Below are 17,881 nucleotides of genomic sequence, written 5' to 3' on the forward strand. Positions count from 1 at the left end.
TTAATTTGCTGTTTGGCATTTGTGAGTCTATAAACTGATAAATCTTTTGGACATACTTCTATTTAATTGTAGTTGCTATTTAAAATTTTGGAGACATGTAAAAATGTATATTTGTACATAGGAAAACATTTTCATTACTTCGATTGTGGAAATGGAATGATTGATACATGGATTTAAAGAGAGAGAATTATTCTAAATGTGGTGGACATGCCAGTGTTTTATGTGAAAATCATAATGTTATCATGTTAGCAGTTGCTGTTAATTTTACTATTTTCATGACACAAACTTTGGCAAAATTATTTACTGCTTTGTTTATAATTGATTATGCCATATCTGGAAGAACCTGTTTAGTGAGTGTAGACTACCAATACCTTCTGGAGACCATTGCTCTTAAATGGAGCTATCCTGGGTTTTTACACTCTTAAGTAATGGTGGAAATCATCTCCAGTTTACCATTACTGTGAACAACTTTTCTAAGGACCCATCAAAGAATTTTTTAAACGCATTTTTTATTTTGCTTTTTTTCAAGTTTTGGTTATTGGCTTGTGACCCTTAAGGAGGCTTAAACAATCACAGTGCTTATTCTACAGTGTACTGCCCAGGCCATCATTGTTCACATAGTTTTGCCATCCTAGTGTCTGGTTTCTCTGAACCATTTTTACATATAAGCCAGGTTGTCTACCTCCCTCCTCTCAGGAGGCAGGATTACAGGTTAGGGAATTTTGAAGAGATGAGGGTGTTCCTTATACAGTGATTCTTTAATCCACGGGCGGGATTCTGATGTATCTTCACAAAGTACAGTTCAGGTATTTATATATCCTGTCCTCCTGAATATGAGAGATGATTACCATATTAACCAATCACCAGACTTCATTCTGTTGGATATACTAATAGGATAATTAGCCCTCTACTTTAGGTTTGTTGTGTTTTAAGTAGCTTTTTCAAAGTTTGGTTTCTTTATAATTCTTCCTCTTAAATATTATTACGTTTTAAATGGCCTAGACAATACTTGGGATTTTAGGTACTGGAAAAAGAAATTATTTCCTAGGTTTTCATTAAATAGACGACCGTTTCTTTTTTACCATGTTCTCTTGACACTGGTACTATGTATTTTACATTTTTAATTTAGAGAAGGTTTTTGTGACTACAGATGTTGTAGTGTACAGTTTTTTCAGACTACTAATTTACAGTTGCATTGAAATGTACAATTTTAACTAAGAAAATAATCATTGGGGATAAGATTTTTTTTTTTTTTTTTGAGAGAATAAACACCTCAGTTATAATTTCAAGTCCATATGGACTTGGTTTATTCTGATATATTTTCTTTTTGGCCTATCACTAAATGGTATTGATTGGCTTTTGCAGGATATTGATATTAAGAAAGTAAATGGAGTTCCTCAGTATGCATTCTTACAATACTGTGATATTGCCAGTGTTTGTAAGGCTATTAAGAAGATGGATGGGGAGTACCTTGGAAATAATCGCCTCAAGGTAAAGGAATATGGATAAAATACTGTGCTGTTGTTATGATTTGCTTTATTTTTAATATTTGTTGTTTGTGTATTAGATGTCTGATTATTTAAAATTATAGAGTTAGATACTCATGAAGATGATACACTTTTTTGCATTCTCATCCTGTTATACTGTAATCTGAACTAATAGTTGGTTAGCCAGACAGGGTTACTTTTCTCCCCCTTAAACCAAATGGTTTTCACTTCAGGTGTTGGTTAGATAAGATTACTACCAAAGACTTGTTTTGTCAAATTCTGAAGTTGAGTAGGACTGTAAACATTGCTAACAGAAATTTCCCTTTTTATGTTCAGCTGGGTTTTGGAAAGAGCATGCCTACAAACTGTGTGTGGTTAGATGGGCTATCTTCAAACGTGTCGGATCAGTATTTAACACGACATTTCTGCCGCTATGGGCCCGTGGTAAAGGTAGGTGGGAGGGTTTGGTGTGTGGTTCAAAGTTACTTCTAACTCTTTTTTTCTTGGTTTTCTGTCCTTTCAATCCTAATTTCTAGTATTGCCTTTTTCTTTTCTTCAGTGGCTCATGCATTAAAATTCTCTTCACCAAAATTTGGTCTATAAGAGCATGTATTACATCTATCAGCTTATGATATGATTGTTTGAAAAACTATTTTGGTTGGGTAAGATGTCTGATTTTTAAACTTTATCTGCAGTGTACAGCTAAATAGAATGTTTCTTTGAGATTTTTATAATTTCATCTCATTAGAAGTAGCCATTCTAATTATATAATTATTCATATTCACACTGATAGGTAATGAGACATGATACATATGTTTGTGTATGTGTGTGTATATATGTGCATATATATAAATGATGACTTCAAAGAGAAATTCACTGACACAATGGAAGATTCATTTAACCAATGTTCATTATGTAACGTATCCATAAACATTAAGAAAAGCTATCTGGGCCCCATTCCATTGGCTCAATGTAAAGCTTCAACTCCTTAAAAGTAAAATTTTTTCTGATGGGTGTGTTACATAATTTTGACACTTCTTTAAATGTAGCTTTTGTTGTTTGAAGAAATACCCATCTTTACCTATTGCTAGTATTAAAAATAAATAAATAAATACATCCAGCAGTTTTGAGACAGTAGTGTTATTTAAAACTAAAATTCTCTGGAATTCTTTACTGGTTCAGTATATTAGAAAATTTTTTCTCCCTTTCAAGTGTGTGGTTTTTTTTGAGCCAAAACTAGAATAATGGACAGTACAGTAGTCAGTCAAGAAGGAAAATAAAGTAAAATACAGAAAAACAAAATAAAGCATAATATACCTCAAGCCACAATATCCACTATTCTAAACAGTCCCTGCACATTTTATTATGTTTTCATCAATGTGCATCATCAAGAAAAGCCTGAAAATTTTTCTGTTACTGGGGAAAAAAAATTATATATATATATATATATATATATATATAATTTCTTGGCAGTGTCCTTGAGACTTAGGATTTTGTTGGGACTGACACTAAGTCCAGTGGATGAGGCTCTTATTTGGTTTTTGTTTTGTTTTTTTGTTTTTTACAGGTGGTGTTTGACCGCTTAAAAGGCATGGCCCTCGTTCTCTACAATGAAATTGAATATGCACAAGCAGCTGTAAAAGAGACCAAGGGGAGGAAAATCGGTGGGAATAAAATTAAGGTGTGCAGAATGATTTTAAACAGAAGCAAAACAAAATTGTATTTTAATCTCACCCCCTTCATAACTGGCATTCGCAGGTTGCCAGTCTGGGGAATGATATATAGGGACTTGTATTGTATGTCCTCAGTTTTTAAAGGGAACATTATGATTTTTAAACTCAAGTAATTGAAGGCATAAGGTCTTTTAATCCATTAGCTGCAGAACCTTCCCTAAAAATCTTCTCATTCTGTAAAGTATGCTTCTCTGCACTTCGGGTACCTGATGCTTAACTGTGCATGCTTGTTGCAGGCTGGCCCACAGTTACCTATGGGCATCTGCACACTCAGAAACTCGAATTGTCAGTCAATCCAGCTTCCTGAATAATCTTCTCTTCCTTTCCTTTCCTCTTCTCCTAAAGAATGGTAACCACTGAAAGCATGATGTTTTGTCTGATGTATTTGTTTAAAACCTTGGTATTCATGGTAGTTGGAAGGAATTTATGCACTTAATAGCTGTGATGGTTAGATTGAAATAAGTCTTTATAAAATTAAATGGTAAGGTATTTATTGATAGATGACATATATCATCTGCTTTAACAATTTTGAGGCCCAGCTATGAGTAAACATAAATTTTCTTCCATATTTTCTCTTACGTTCTAACTGTGGTTTTAGTAAATTTATGTACGACAGGAATTGCTGAGTTTAGTTTATCTGATTATTTAATTGACAGCCTGGAATCCTGGTAGGTATTGTCTCAGTTTTCCATTTTGCTTTTTCCACTCCTTCAGGATTGGGCTCTGGAATTCTAAATTACAGTTCTTTATCAAGATTTGTGTAGAATTTGAGAGTGATTTCAGGTTAACAAAAATATAGTGTCAGTTATGAGGACTACTGGACTTAATTGAAATAGATTTCAGTTCTTTGCTGAAATTTGTCAGAAGGGCTATTTTGGGAAGAATTTGCAAATTAAAGTCTGAAACTTAAATACCTGCTATTCTTTTTTTTTTTAAGGTGGATTTTGCAAATAGGGAAAGTCAGTTGGCATTTTATCATTGCATGGAGAAATCTGGCCAAGATATCAGAGACTTTTATGAAATGTTAGTAGAAAGAAGGTATGTATTTAAACCTATCAGTGTAGCTTAATTTTGTAATTTCAAATATATAAAATTTGAATGAGATTAAATTTTATTTTTTACTCCTTATCTTTATCCTTATCCCGATAAAACTCTTCCTCTTTTTCCCCTTATATGGAAATTCAAGTTACTTTCATTTGGCTCATGGTGGTTGGGATAACTTATCCAAATTTCTCACCAAATGCCCTTACAATTTGAAAGAAGAGTTAGTGATTTGCCAGATTATAACTTTATGTACAGTTAATTATAAACCATCCTACCTTTCAGTTTAGTGGGCCCCCCCCAAAAAAATTAAACTTATTTTAGAGGGCTTTCAAACTAAGAGGTCTTTATTCATATCTCACGTTTTCTTTTTAAACAGTTTTGTTTTTGTTATTGATACTGTTGTTGAAAGTTGCCTTATAGTTTTAAATAGAATGTGATACTATATGTTAAAGTACTGTATAAACTGTTAAATGTCTTATATATTTAGTAATGACAACATTCAGATTGTCACCATGCATGTGCTCATACATTTAACTTAAAAAAAAAAAAAAAGAAAAAAAGAACACCATCTTTCTACAGACTGTAAACAGCTTTGTTTTAAATAATTTGTGAATCAGTAAGCCAAAGCATATATAAATTGGTAACTTTAAAAATGTGCAAAATAAATCTTATTTCCCATGGTTAGTTTTTTTCAGTTATGGTGCCATATAATATAGTATTTTATATTTTTTCTCCTACTTATAGGAAACATAAACATATTACGGTCCAGAATTATTTAAGGTCTCAAAATTCAAATCAGCTATCTTCTTTAGCTTAAAACTGTCCCAAAACTGATGATTTACTGTTTTTTAGAGTGAATATTTTAAAACATCCACAGAATATCAGGAGGATAGTAGTGGTTCGGTGAAGGAATTCTCACCTTCTACGTGGGCCACCTCAAGTTCAAGTCCTTGCCAGTGTACCTTATGAGCAGCCATTACTCCTCTGTCACTGGAGGTTTGCCTGTTGTTATGATGCTGAACAAGTTTCAGCAGAACTTCCAAACTAAGACAGACTAGGAAGAAAAGCCTGGTGATGTGCTTCTGAAAGTCAGCCAGTGAGAACACTATGAATGGATCCCAGCAGTCCCATCCCATTGTGTATGGGGTTGCCATGAGTCAGGGCCAACTCAGCAGCAGCTAGCAACCACCACATGATGCCATCAAGCTTCAGTAGCCAATCACATCTGTAAATGGAAGTTACCATCCGGGTGATGAAGCTGTTTGCCCAGACATGCCTCAGCGATGTCTGGAATGTTACAACTAGATGTCTGTCTCTGTAAGTAAGTGTTAGACAAAAGGCTTTGTGTGAAAAATGGCTTTAGACATCTAAGTTCAAGTATTAAAAGGGCTTTGTGACAAAGATGACCAAAAATCTGAGATGCTACCAGAAACCTGTTGAATGTATTCCCTTCCTGCTACCTCTTTTTCTTGTCAGTTTATTTTTAAATCATAGAAAGTATATCTCTCTTTGAGACATTTCTTAGTGGAATATTGTATAATTGTCATTGAATATTTGTAGATGCTTATTGTTTATTTATTTTTATTTGGGGATTTTTAAATGAAAAATGCCACCCACAGCCAAATTCCCCAAAGCTCAAACTTCTAGGATTTTGATGGTTTCTCACTAGTAGATTAGAATCCAAACTCTATAAGATCAAAAAATCAGCAGTTCTCCAGCTTGATAGTCTTGATAGGCTGTTCTATTTTAGTTGTGTGTGTGTATGAGAGTGTGAGGAAAAGCACACAAGTGTATGTGTCTGTAGGGAGAGAGAAAAAATTCTCTATCCTGCCTACCCAAGTAGCAGTTTGAAGTCATTGCTAGAGATACTGAAGATCAAATACATTAAGTGCTTACAGTAATTCTTATCCATAACTGAATGGAAAATCTTTATGAAGCCTAATTGCATCTAAGATATAAAAACATCCATTAGAATCCTCTGTGTGTACATTAAATATTTTTAAAAGAGAAGTGCCTTGTAGGTATTGAATAATGCTATGTGGGTGTTAATTCTGTGTGGGTTATTATTTATTCCCTATGTAATGGAATCTATCTCCTAAGGTAGGAAGTATTGAGGGGGAGGGACTTGGATATCCTTGTGACCCAGTTTTGCCCCATTTGATTTCAGATGGCAGTGCCTATGAATACTCCTTGTAGTATAACTTGAAGATCTATGTACTTTCCTTAGAGTGGAAGAGAGTCATGCCACTGACTAGTTGATAAGTAAATGAAAAAAAGGTTCCATATAACAATAGTTCAGCTCAGGAATGCAACTGATAACCCCATTTGAAAACGGTTTACAATGTAGTGTTTCATTTGGTTCTTTAAGTACTGTATCAGAGAAGTGGGGCCATGACTGTTGTCCCATTTTACTGAAAGTCAGATGGCATAGTAACTTTGCTAATAAGATCACAGGCTACTAAGTGGTTGGGCTGGGGAGAAGCCCAGGCGATTGATTACCTGTCTAGTGCATTGAGCCTTACACTTTACTAAAGTGCTTCTCCAGATGAAGTTAGAGGGCCACATTGTAATATAGATGAATTTGCGACGTAGTTAGTTAGTAGGGTAGTTTTGGAAGTTTGGATAGTGTGCAGTTATATGAGTAGAATCATCTCTTAGAACCTGACCTTTGGCAGTTCCTTGGAGACTCTGTACATAGCTCTCCCATAGCCCTTTTGTGCATGGTGCAAGTGTTCAGTTGGGTAGTCTTCCACTTTGTGGTTGAGTTCCTTGAGAACAAGAACTCTTATTTCTTTTTATAGTCATAGGGCCCAGGAAAACATGTACAAAATAGTTATTTTAATAATAGCGGCATTATGCTGAGTGAAATAAGTTAGTTGCAGAAAGGCAAATATTGTATGAGTCCACTGTTATAAAAAGAAAAGGTTTACACATGGAAGGAAAGTTCCTTTGTTGGTTACCAGGAATGGGAGGGAAATGGAAAGAAAATTGCTAGCTAGGTAAGAGACATGTATTGATTTGGGTGAAGGGAACGGCAGTATACCAAAAGTGGGTAACCAGCACACTAACACTAAGGGAAAGGAAGACAGGTGCACAAGAAGTACAGACAACAAAGGCAAATACATACACAATACTACATTATCATTAATAACCAACATTAATCTATGAGTTTAATAACCAACATTAATCTATGAGTAGATACCTACATAGACAGGTAAGATGATCAGGTATGGGTAGGCAAAAGGGAATATACTCATGACCGTATGTAGGTCTGGCAGATGATATTTCTACATAAATAATTGTATGTGCTATAAAAATGTCCATATATATAATAGTGAATAGGGGCCAAAGTTGTGATAACTTCTTAGCTACAACCAAACACCTTGAGAGGAAGTGAGTCACTGGGCTCGTGGGCTCAGGACATGGTCACAGAGGACATCAAGCTCAACTGGCCTAACATACTACACAAAAACATTGTTCTACATCCTACTTCACTGAGTAGCTACTAGAGTTTTAAAAGCTTGCAAGCAATCATATAGGATGCAATTGTTGGTCTCTCCTTGTCCAGAGCAAAGAAGAGTGAAGAAAGACACATGGAAACAATTAGTCCAAGGGGCTAGTGGACCATGAGAACATAAGCTTACCTGACTTTGAGACCAGAAGAACTAGATGGTGCAATGCCAACCACTCTGAAAGGGATCAGAATTGGGGATCCTGGATAGAGTGGGAGAAAATTGTGGAACAGAATTCAAAATCATAAAACAGACTGAGCTTATTAGTCTGATAGAGACTGGTGAAATCCCCAAGACTATGGCTCCTAGTCACCCTTCAGGCCTGGAATTGAACTCATTCTTATGGCTTAAATTTTAGCCAAACAGTAGGCCTATAAAGTGAACAATTATACCAGGTAGGTATATTCCATAGAACAAGCGACCATGGAGACCAGAATGGCAGCATATTCATAGGGAGAAAGCTCAGAAGGCAGGAATGTACAGAAAGAAGGACACAGGGGAAAGGTAAGCACAGGGAGGAAGTGGGAATAGAGCTGGGGGAAAAATAAAAAAAGGCAGACAGTGCTCCAGCACTAATATTTACACATGCACATTGGACTTCTCTTTTCCTGTTTTTGGATATAATTTTAGTTTGTTTCTAACTGCCTCACCTTTCTCTCATGGAGCAGCTTGTAGGTTCAAGCTGCTGACCTTTCAGTTAGCCCAGAATCTTACCATTGCACCAGCAAGGCTCCTTACAGCATGTATTGATTTCGGTGAAGGGAATGCTGCCATTCTCATCTCTCATGGTTGATTGTTCTAAGGAATGTACCTACCTGGTATATATAAAAAAAAGTTTTTTTTAAAATTTTATTATGGTGAAACATACACAACGAGACATTCACCAGCATAACAGCTTCCACATTTACAGCTCAAGGACATTGAAGAAAAAGGTTTTTTTAGATGTCTTCTTATTTAATCTTTTGAAGAGCCCTATGAGAAGAAGGCATCACATTTTACAAGTGAGGAATCTGAACGCAGAGTAACTCTCAGAATTTTTGAGGTATTACTAATAACAGGTCACGTAGGTGGTAAGATTATTTTAATGCTTTGTTTTTCAAAATAGTGCATTTATTTCCCAAGTTGTGGTATGACTATCTTTTGGCAGAAAAATAATTATGAAAGACTTAGAAATGTGGTATGTAGTACCATTTAATACTGGTGTCCATTACAAAGTCATTACATACTATCCGACTCCCAGACCCCTGCTTGGGTTTCTGAGGCAGTATCTCTACAGAAGTAGATTGCCCAGTCTTCCTTCCGAGGAGTGGCTGGTATGTTTGAACCGCCAGCCTTCTGGTTAGCAGTCTGTTACCTTAGGCACTACACCACCAGAGCTCCAAACATCCTATCTGAGTTACAAAAGAATGAAAAAGGGGTAAACCAGCACTGTCCATTAGAAACAAAATGCTACATAGGTAATTATAGATATTCTACTAGTAACCTATTATAAAAAGTTTTTTTAAAAATTATTTAATCAGTATAGCTAAAATATCATTTCAGCAAGCAAACAATGTGAATAAATTATTGAGGTTTTTCTTTTCTTTATTTCTAACTAAATCTGTGAAATCCAGTGTATAATTTACATTTCCAGCACGTTTCAATTCAGACTAACCGCATTTCCAGTGCAGTTCTAAATAATGAGTAAATAATGGCAAAGATTTTTAGAAGCAGGGGTTTCTGATTTGCCTATGTCAGATTTAATGCATAAATGCCTAGGAAAAAGAACTAATATGTTTGTTTTTACTTTTTTGGCAGAGAAGAGCGAAGGGCATCCTATGACTATAACCAGGATCGTACATATTATGAGAATGTTCGTACTCCAGGGACGTACCCTGAGGATTCCAGACGGGACTATCCAGCTCGAGGGAGAGAATTTTACTCAGAATGGGAGACTTACCAAGGAGACTATTACGAATCACGCTATTATGATGATCCTCGGGAATACAGGGATTACAGGAATGATCCTTATGAACAAGATATTCGGGAATACAGTTACAGGCAACGGGAACGAGAAAGAGAACGTGAAAGATTTGAGTCTGACCGGGACAGAGACCATGAGAGGAGGCCAATTGAACGAAGTCAGAGTCCAGTCCACTTACGACGTCCACAGAGTCCTGGAGCATCTCCCTCACAGTCAGAGAGGTTGCCCAGTGATTCTGAGAGGAGGATGTATAGTCGGTCCTCAGACCGCAGTGGAAGCTGTAGTTCACTCTCCCCTCCAAGGTATGATAAACTTGAGAAACCGCGTCAGGAACGCTATACGAAAAATGAAAAGACAGAGAAAGAGCGAACTTTTGATCATCCTGAGAGGGGGGAGAGAGAGCGACGCTTAATAAGAAAGGAAAAAGTAGAAAAGGACAAAACTGACAAGCAGAAACGAAAAGGAAAAATTCATTCCCCTAGTTCTCAGTCTTCAGAAACAGACCAAGAAAATGAGAGAGAACTGAGCCCTGAAAAACCAAGGAGCTCTAATAAGCTAAGCAGAGAGAAAGCTGACAAAGAAGGAATAGCAAAAAACCGCCTTGAACTCATGCCTTGTGTAGTTTTGACTCGAGTGAAAGAAAAAGAGGGGAAGGTTATTGACCACACTGCTTTTGAAAAGCTAAAAACCAAGCTTGATAACGACACTGGAAAGTCGTCTGCTCTAGATCAGAAACTTCAGGTCTCTCAAACTGAGCCTGCAAAATCTGACATGTCTAAAGTGGAATCTGTTAGAATGAAGGTACCAAAGGAAAAGGGCCTTTCCAGCCACGTAGAAGTAGTAGAGAAAGAAGGCAGGCTTAAGCCCAGGAAACACCTGAAACCAGAGCAGACTGTTGACGGGCTCAGTGCCGTGGATCTGGAGAAATTGGAAGCTAGGAAAAGGCGTTTTGCAGATTCAAATTTGAAAGCAGAACGGCAGAAATCAGAAGTCAAGAAAAGCAGCCCAGAGATGGAAGACACTAGGGTACTTTTGAAAAAGCAGCCTGACTTAACATCTAGAGATATTGTTCTGCTAAGGGAAGCTGACTCTGAAAGAAAGCCTGTGAGGAAAGAAATCCTTAAAAGAGAATCCAAAAAAATCAAACTGGATAGACTTAATACTGTCCCCAGCCCCAAAGACTGTCAGGAGCTTGCTAGTATTTCTCTTGGAGCTGGCTCAAGGCCAAGCTCAGACCTACAAGCAAGGCTGGGAGAACCAGTAGGTGAATCTGCGGAAAATCAAGAAATCCAATCAAAAAAACCCACTTCCTCGAAACCACAGCTCAAACAGCTACAGTTATTAGATGATCAAGGATCAGAGAGGGAGGATGTTAGGAAGAACTATTGCCATGTTCATGATGAGACACCTGAACGTAAATCAGGCCAAGAGAAACCACATTCAGTAAATGCTGAAGAAAAAATTGGCATCGATATTGATCACACACAGAGTTACCGAAAACAAATGGAACAGAGTCGTAGAAAGCAGCAGATGGAGATGGAAATAGCCAAGTCTGAGAAGTTTGGCAGTCCTCAAAGAGATGTAGATGAATATGAAAGGCGTAGCCTGGTTCACGAGGTGGGCAAACCCCCTCAGGATGTCACTGATGACTCTCCTCCCAGCAAAAAGAAAAGGCTGGATCATGTTGATTTTGAGATCTGCAGCAAAAGAGAGAGGAATTACAGAAGTTCCCGCCAAATTAGTGAAGATTCTGAAAGGACTGGTGGTTCTCCCAACATCCGACACGGTTCTTTCCATGAAGATGATGACCACCTCGGCTCTCCTCGGTTAATGTCAGTAAAAGGGTCCCCTAAAATAGATGAAAAAGGTCTCCCCTATTCTAATATAATAGTCAGAGAAGAGTCCCTAAAATTTAATCCCTATGATTCCAGCAGGCGAGAACAGATGGCAGACATGGCCAAGATAAAGCTATCTGTCTTGAATTCTGAAGATGAACTAAATCGTTGGGACTCTCAAATGAAACAAGATGCTAGCAGATTTGAGGTGAGTTTCCCAAACAGCATAATTAAGAGAGACAGCCTTCGAAAGAGGTCTGTACGAGACTTGGAACCTGGTGAGGTGCCTTCTGATTCTGATGAAGATGGTGAACACAAATCCCACTCCCCCAGAGCCTCTTCATTATATGAAAGTTCCCGGTTGTCTTTTTTATTGAGGGACAGAGAAGAAAAACTACGTGAGCGAGATGAAAGACTCTCTAGTTCTTTAGAAAGGAACAAATTCTATTCTTTTGCGTTGGATAAGACAATCACACCAGACACTAAGGCTTTGCTTGAAAGAGCCAAATCTCTCTCTTCATCTAGAGAAGAAAATTGGTCTTTTCTTGATTGGGACTCTCGATTTGCTAATTTTCGAAACAACAAAGATAAAGAAAAGGTGGACTCTGCTCCAAGACCCATTCCATCTTGGTACATGAAAAAGAAGAAAATTAGGACTGATTCTGAAGGAAAAATGGATGATAAAAAAGAGGACCATAAAGAAGAAGAACAGGAAAGGCAAGAATTATTTGCTTCTCGTTTTTTACACAGCTCAATCTTTGAACAAGACTCCAAGCGACTACAGCATCTAGAGAGAAAAGATGAAGACTCTGACTTCATTTCTGGTAGGTTATATGGGAGGCAGACATCTGATGGAGCAAACAGCACAACTGATGTAATTCAAGAGCCAGTTGTTCTATTTCATAGCAGATTTATGGAACTCACACGAATGCAGCAGAAAGAAAAAGAAAAAGACCAAAAGCCCAAAGAGAGTGAGAAACAGGAAGATACAGAGAATCAACCCAAGACTCCAGAATCTGCTTCTGAGAATAAAGAATCAGAACTGAAAATGTCATCTTCAGTTGGGCCTCCTGTTGTCACAGTTGTAACTCCAGACTCGGTACCTCCATCACTAGAGAAGACAACCAGTGAGAAAGCAGTGGAGGCACCTTCAGCAGCAGAAGAGAAGCCTGTGGAGCCTGCCTTGGTCTCAGAAGAAGCAAATCCTGTGTCTGACCTGGCTCCTGTCCCTGTGGAACAACCTGAACAAGTAAACTTGCCCCCAGGAATGGACACCAATAAAGATGCTGCTGTGACTCCATTAGTAATTGAAGAAAGCTCATCAGCTGACCAGCTGCCTTATCTGGATACCAAGCCTCCAACTCCTGGGGCCTCATTTTCCCAAGTAGAGATCAGTGTAGATTCAGAACCTGACAGTACCCTACTACTTCCCAAGTCAACCCAGAAGTCTGAGGAAGCCAGTGAGCCAAAGGCAGAAAAGCCAGACTCAGCTGATAATGTTGAGCCTAAAGCAAATCAGAAAGCTGAAGTTGTTCCTGAGGTCCACCCCCAGGCTGCTGAAGATGTAGAGGCTGAGCCTCCAGTTGCTGCAAAAGACAAAAAGCCAAGCAAAAGTAAACGTTCCAAAACCCCAGTTCAGGCAGCTGTAGCAAGCATTGTGGAGAAGCCTGTCACGAGGAAGAGTGAGAGAATAGACCGGGAAAAACTAAAGCGGTCCAGCTCTCCTCGGGGAGAAGCACAGAAACTGTTAGAATTGAAGATGGAGGCAGAGAAGATTACAAGGACTGCTTCGAAAACCTCTGCTGGGGACCCTGAACACCCTGAGCCAAGTTTGCCCCTCAGCCGGACAAGGCGCCGAAATGTAAGGAGCGTTTATGCGACTATGGGTGACCATGAAAGCCGCTCTCCAGTAAAAGAACCCACAGAGCAGCCAAGACTGACCAGAAAAAGACTGGAGCGAGAACTTCAGGAAGCTGCAGCAGTTCCTACGACCCCGCGGAGGGGAAGGCCTCCTAAAACACGCCGCCGAGCTGATGAAGACGAGGAGACTGAGGTGAAAGAACCAGCTGAAACACTCAAACCAGCTGAGGGATGGCGATCCCCTCGATCTCAAAAATTAGTAGCTGCCAGTGGCCCACAAGGGAAGGGAAAGGGAAAAAATGAACCAAAAGTTGATGCTTTTGCTGAACGTCCTGAGGCTGCCACTGAGGTGGGTTTTCAAATGAATGTGAAAGAAAACAACACAAAATCCAAACCTGATAAAGAAGCAGCAGGAAGTGAACAGAAACAGGATAGAAAAGAGATCAGCACAGATAAAAACCCACCTGAAACTCCCCCAGTTGAGGTGGTGGAGAAAAAAACAGCCCCTGAAAAAAACTCCAAATCAAAGAGAGGAAGATCTCGAAACTCCAGGTCAGCAGCAGACAAATCTGCAAACCTGAGGAACGTGGATGCTAATGCAGGTGCCAGTGCAGCCACAGGGTCTGTGGGGCTGGCAGGAGAGCAGGACACTGAGGTTAGGGCAGTCTCCCCCGAGAAAAGCGAGGGTCCCCAAAAGGAGAGTAGCCTGTCATCCCAGTTGAAGAGTGATCTTATTGATCAGAACAAGGAACCAGAGAAGGAAAATGTGTCTGACTCTAAGCTGTGCCCAGAAGCAACACAGTTGGCCAAGCAGATGGAGCTGGAGCAAGCTGTGGAGAACATTGCAAAGCTCACAGAAACGTCAGTTGCTACAGCCTACAAAGCATCAGCTGCAGATGCACCTGAGGGCCTTGCCACGGAGGACAGAGACAAGCCAGCCCATCAAGCAAGTGAAACAGAACTTGCTGCAGCCATTGGCTCCATCATCAATGACATTTCTGGGGAGCCAGAAAACTTCACAGCTCCTCCCACATACCCTGCAGAGTCTCAACCAGATGTCCAGCCCCATCCTCAAGGGTTACAGCCTCCTGAGGAAGGAATGGAGCCTGAGACAGATGAGGCTGTATCTGGCATCTTGGAGACTGAGGCTGCCACAGAATCTTCTGGGCCACCCATCAGTGCTCCTGACACCTCTGTAGGCCCAGCAGACACCAAGGAAGTCAGAGGGAATGGCAGTGAACCCTCCCATCCAGTGCAAGAAGCCAAAGGGTTCAAAGAAGCAGAAGTTGCTCGGAAAGACAAAGGACGCCAGAAGACAACCAGATCGCGCCGCAAACGGAATACAAACAGGAAAGCAGGGGCTGTGGCAGAGCCCCATACCTCCAAGTCTGATCAGCCTCAAAGCAAGAGTCCAGCTGTAAACGAGGGAACAATGCTACAAGCCCCAGAAACTCCACAGGAAGAAAAGCCGAGTGAAAAGCCCCACTCCACTCCTCCTGAGCCGTGTGTGTCTGACCCAAGCAAGACTCCACCCAGGGAGACTATATCCCAGGAGAGTACCATTGAGGAAAAGACACCAACCAGAGGGTCTGCACCCCCTGACCTACTACCTACCCCTTCTCAGCCAGCACTAGGAGATGATGACCAGCAAGCCAGATTCAAGGTACATTCAATTATTGAAAGTGACCCAGTAACTCCACCCAGTGACTCTAGCATGCCCACCCCCACAATTCCTTCTGTAGCTACAGCAAAGCTCCCTGCCCCTGTCACCTCTACTGGGATCCCACATCAGAGTTCCCCTCCTAAGGTGACAGAATGGATGACGAGGCAGGAAGAGCCGCGGGCTCAGTCCACACCATCTCCAGCTCTTCCTCCAGACACAAAAGCCTCTGATATGGACACCAGCTCCAGTACGCTGAGAAAGATCCTCATGGACCCCAAATATGTGTCTGCCACGGCCATCACTTCCACAAGTGTCACTGCCTCCATCGCAGAGCCTGTCAGTGCCACCCCCTGCCTACATGAAGCACCACCCCCTCCCATTGAACCTAAAAAGCCTCTTTCAGAAGAAAAACCAGCAGCTCCAGTAGTCAACACCTCTGATACACAAGCCTCAGAGGTTCCAGTAGCCACTGATAAAGAAAAGACCGCGCAAGTTATTGCTCCCAAAATTACTTCTGTCATTAGCCGGATGCCTGTCAGCATTGATTTAGAGAATTCCCAGAAGATAACGCTGGCAAAACCTGCTCCTCAGACTCTGACTGGCCTGGTGAGTGCCCTGACTGGCCTGGTGAATGTCTCACTGGTTCCAGTGAATGCCCTGACTGGCCCAGTGAATGCTTTGAAAGCGCCTGTGAAGGGCTCAGTGACAACACTGAAAGGTCTGGTGAACACTCCTGCTGGTCCTGTGAATGTCCTCAAGGGGCCAGTGAATGTCCTCACAGGACCCGTGAATGTTCTCACCACTCCAGTGAATGCCGCTGTGGGCACAGTGAACGCCACCCCAGGGGCAGTGAACACAGCCACAGGTGCAGTGAATGCCGCCACAGGTGCAGTGACTGTCACAGCAGGGGCGGTAACTGCAGCATCTGGTGCTGTGACTGCCACAGCAGGTGCAGTGACCATGGCAGCAGGGGCAATGATCACACCACCGGCAAAATGCAAGCAGAGAACAAGCACTAACGAAAATAGCCGGTTCCACCCGGGATCGATGTCTGTGATTGATGACCGCCCTGCTGACACGGGCTCTGGTGCTGGACTGCGTGTGAACACCTCAGAAGGGGTTGTACTCCTGAGCTATTCAGGGCAGAAGACTGAAGGCCCACAGCGGATCAGTGCCAAGATTAGTCAGATCCCCCCAGCAAGTGCAATGGACATTGAATTCCAGCAGTCAGTGTCCAAGTCCCAGGTCAAACCTGATTCTGTCACACCATCTCAGCCTGCACCCAAGGGCCCTCAAGCACCTTCAGGCTATGCAAATGTGGCCACCCACTCTACTCTGGTATTAACGGCCCAGACGTATAATGCATCTCCTGTGATTTCATCTGTGAAGGCTGATCGTCCATCCTTGGAGAAGCCTGAGCCTATTCACCTCTCTGTGTCCACACCGGTCACCCAAGGTGGCACAGTGAAGGTGCTCACCCAGGGTATAAATACACCTCCAGTGCTGGTTCACAACCAGCTGGTACTCACCCCAAGCATAGTCACCACTAATAAAAAGCTTGCTGACCCTGTGACCCTCAAAATAGAGACCAAGGTCCTTCAGCCGGCTAGCCTAGGGTCAACTCTCACGCCCCATCACCCTCCTGCTCTGCCCAGCAAACTGCCTGCAGATGTGAACCATGTAAATTCAGGGCCCAGCACCCCAACAGACCGAACAGTCTCCCATTTGGCAGTCACAAAGCCAGACTCACATCCTTCTCGACCAAGTGGGCCTGCTCCGTCCCCATTCCCAAGGGCTTGTCACCCCAGCAGCACTGCATCCACAGCTCTCTCCACCAATGCCACAGTCATGTTGGCAGCAGGCATTCCTGTGCCACAATTTATCTCTAGTTTACATCCTGAGCAGTCTGTCATCATGCCTCCCCATAGCATCACCCAGACTGTCTCTCTCAGCCACTTATCTCAGGGTGAAGTGAGAATGAACACACCCACGCTGCCCAGCATCACCTATAGCATCCGGCCAGAGACGCTCCATTCTCCCCGGGCCCCACTGCAGCCCCAGCAGATAGAGGTCAGGGCTCCGCAGCGTGCAGGCACACCCCAGCCAGCCCCGGCAGGTGTGCCTGCTCTGGCTTCCCAGCACCCTCCAGAGGAAGAAGTGCACTACCACCTCCCTGTTGCTCGCGCTACGGCCCCTGTGCAGTCAGAAGTGCTTGTCATGCAGTCTGAATACCGGCTACACCCATACACGGTGCCACGGGACGTGAGGATCATGGTGCATCCACATGTGACTGCAGTCAGTGAGCAGCCCAGGGCTGCAGAGGGTGTGGTAAAGGTGCCTCCAGCCAGCAAGGCCCCTCCGCAACCAGGGAAGGAAGCTGTCAAGACAACTGATACCAAAGCAGCACCTGCTTCTCATGGTGAAGCCCGCATCCTCACTGTCACCCCCAGCAACCAGCTGCAGGGGCTGCCACTGACCCCTCCTGTGGTGGTGACCCACGGGGTGCAGATAGTGCACTCAAGCGGGGAACTGTTCCAGGAGTACAGGTATGGCGACATCCGGGCCTACCACACGCCTGCTCAGCTCACTCACACTCAGTTTCCTGCTGCCTCCACCATCGGCCCACCTTCCCGGACCAAGACTCCTACTCAGGTGAGGAAGCCAAGTCTCCTGCCCAATCTGTTAACATGTACATGGGGGCTTTGAGGGATCGAAACAACAGTGTGTTGAAAAATCAGCCAAGAGAGTGGTTGGTTAGTGAGCTGGTCAGATACTCCCTGAAAC

General features: G+C 41.9%; 1 protein-coding gene across 1 annotated transcript in view; it reads left to right on the forward strand.

Annotated features, from left to right (window-relative positions):
• SPEN (spen family transcriptional repressor) overlaps positions 1-17,881 on the forward strand; it is a 101,669-nt gene that overhangs the window by 81,616 nt on the left and 2,172 nt on the right. Inside the window, exons 7-11 of the mRNA XM_007950768.1 lie at positions 1,366-1,491; positions 1,824-1,937; positions 3,055-3,168; positions 4,158-4,258; positions 9,574-17,749. Of these exons, the coding sequence (XP_007948959.1) occupies positions 1,366-1,491; positions 1,824-1,937; positions 3,055-3,168; positions 4,158-4,258; positions 9,574-17,749 (8,631 nt within the window). The remainder of the gene's footprint in view (positions 1-1,365; positions 1,492-1,823; positions 1,938-3,054; positions 3,169-4,157; positions 4,259-9,573; positions 17,750-17,881) is intronic.

The sequence above is a fragment of the Orycteropus afer genome, unplaced genomic scaffold, assembly GCF_000298275.1.
Source record: "Orycteropus afer afer isolate SDZICR_OR568_19922 unplaced genomic scaffold, OryAfe1.0 scaffold00288, whole genome shotgun sequence".
Taxonomy (NCBI): Eukaryota; Metazoa; Chordata; class Mammalia; order Tubulidentata; family Orycteropodidae; genus Orycteropus; species Orycteropus afer.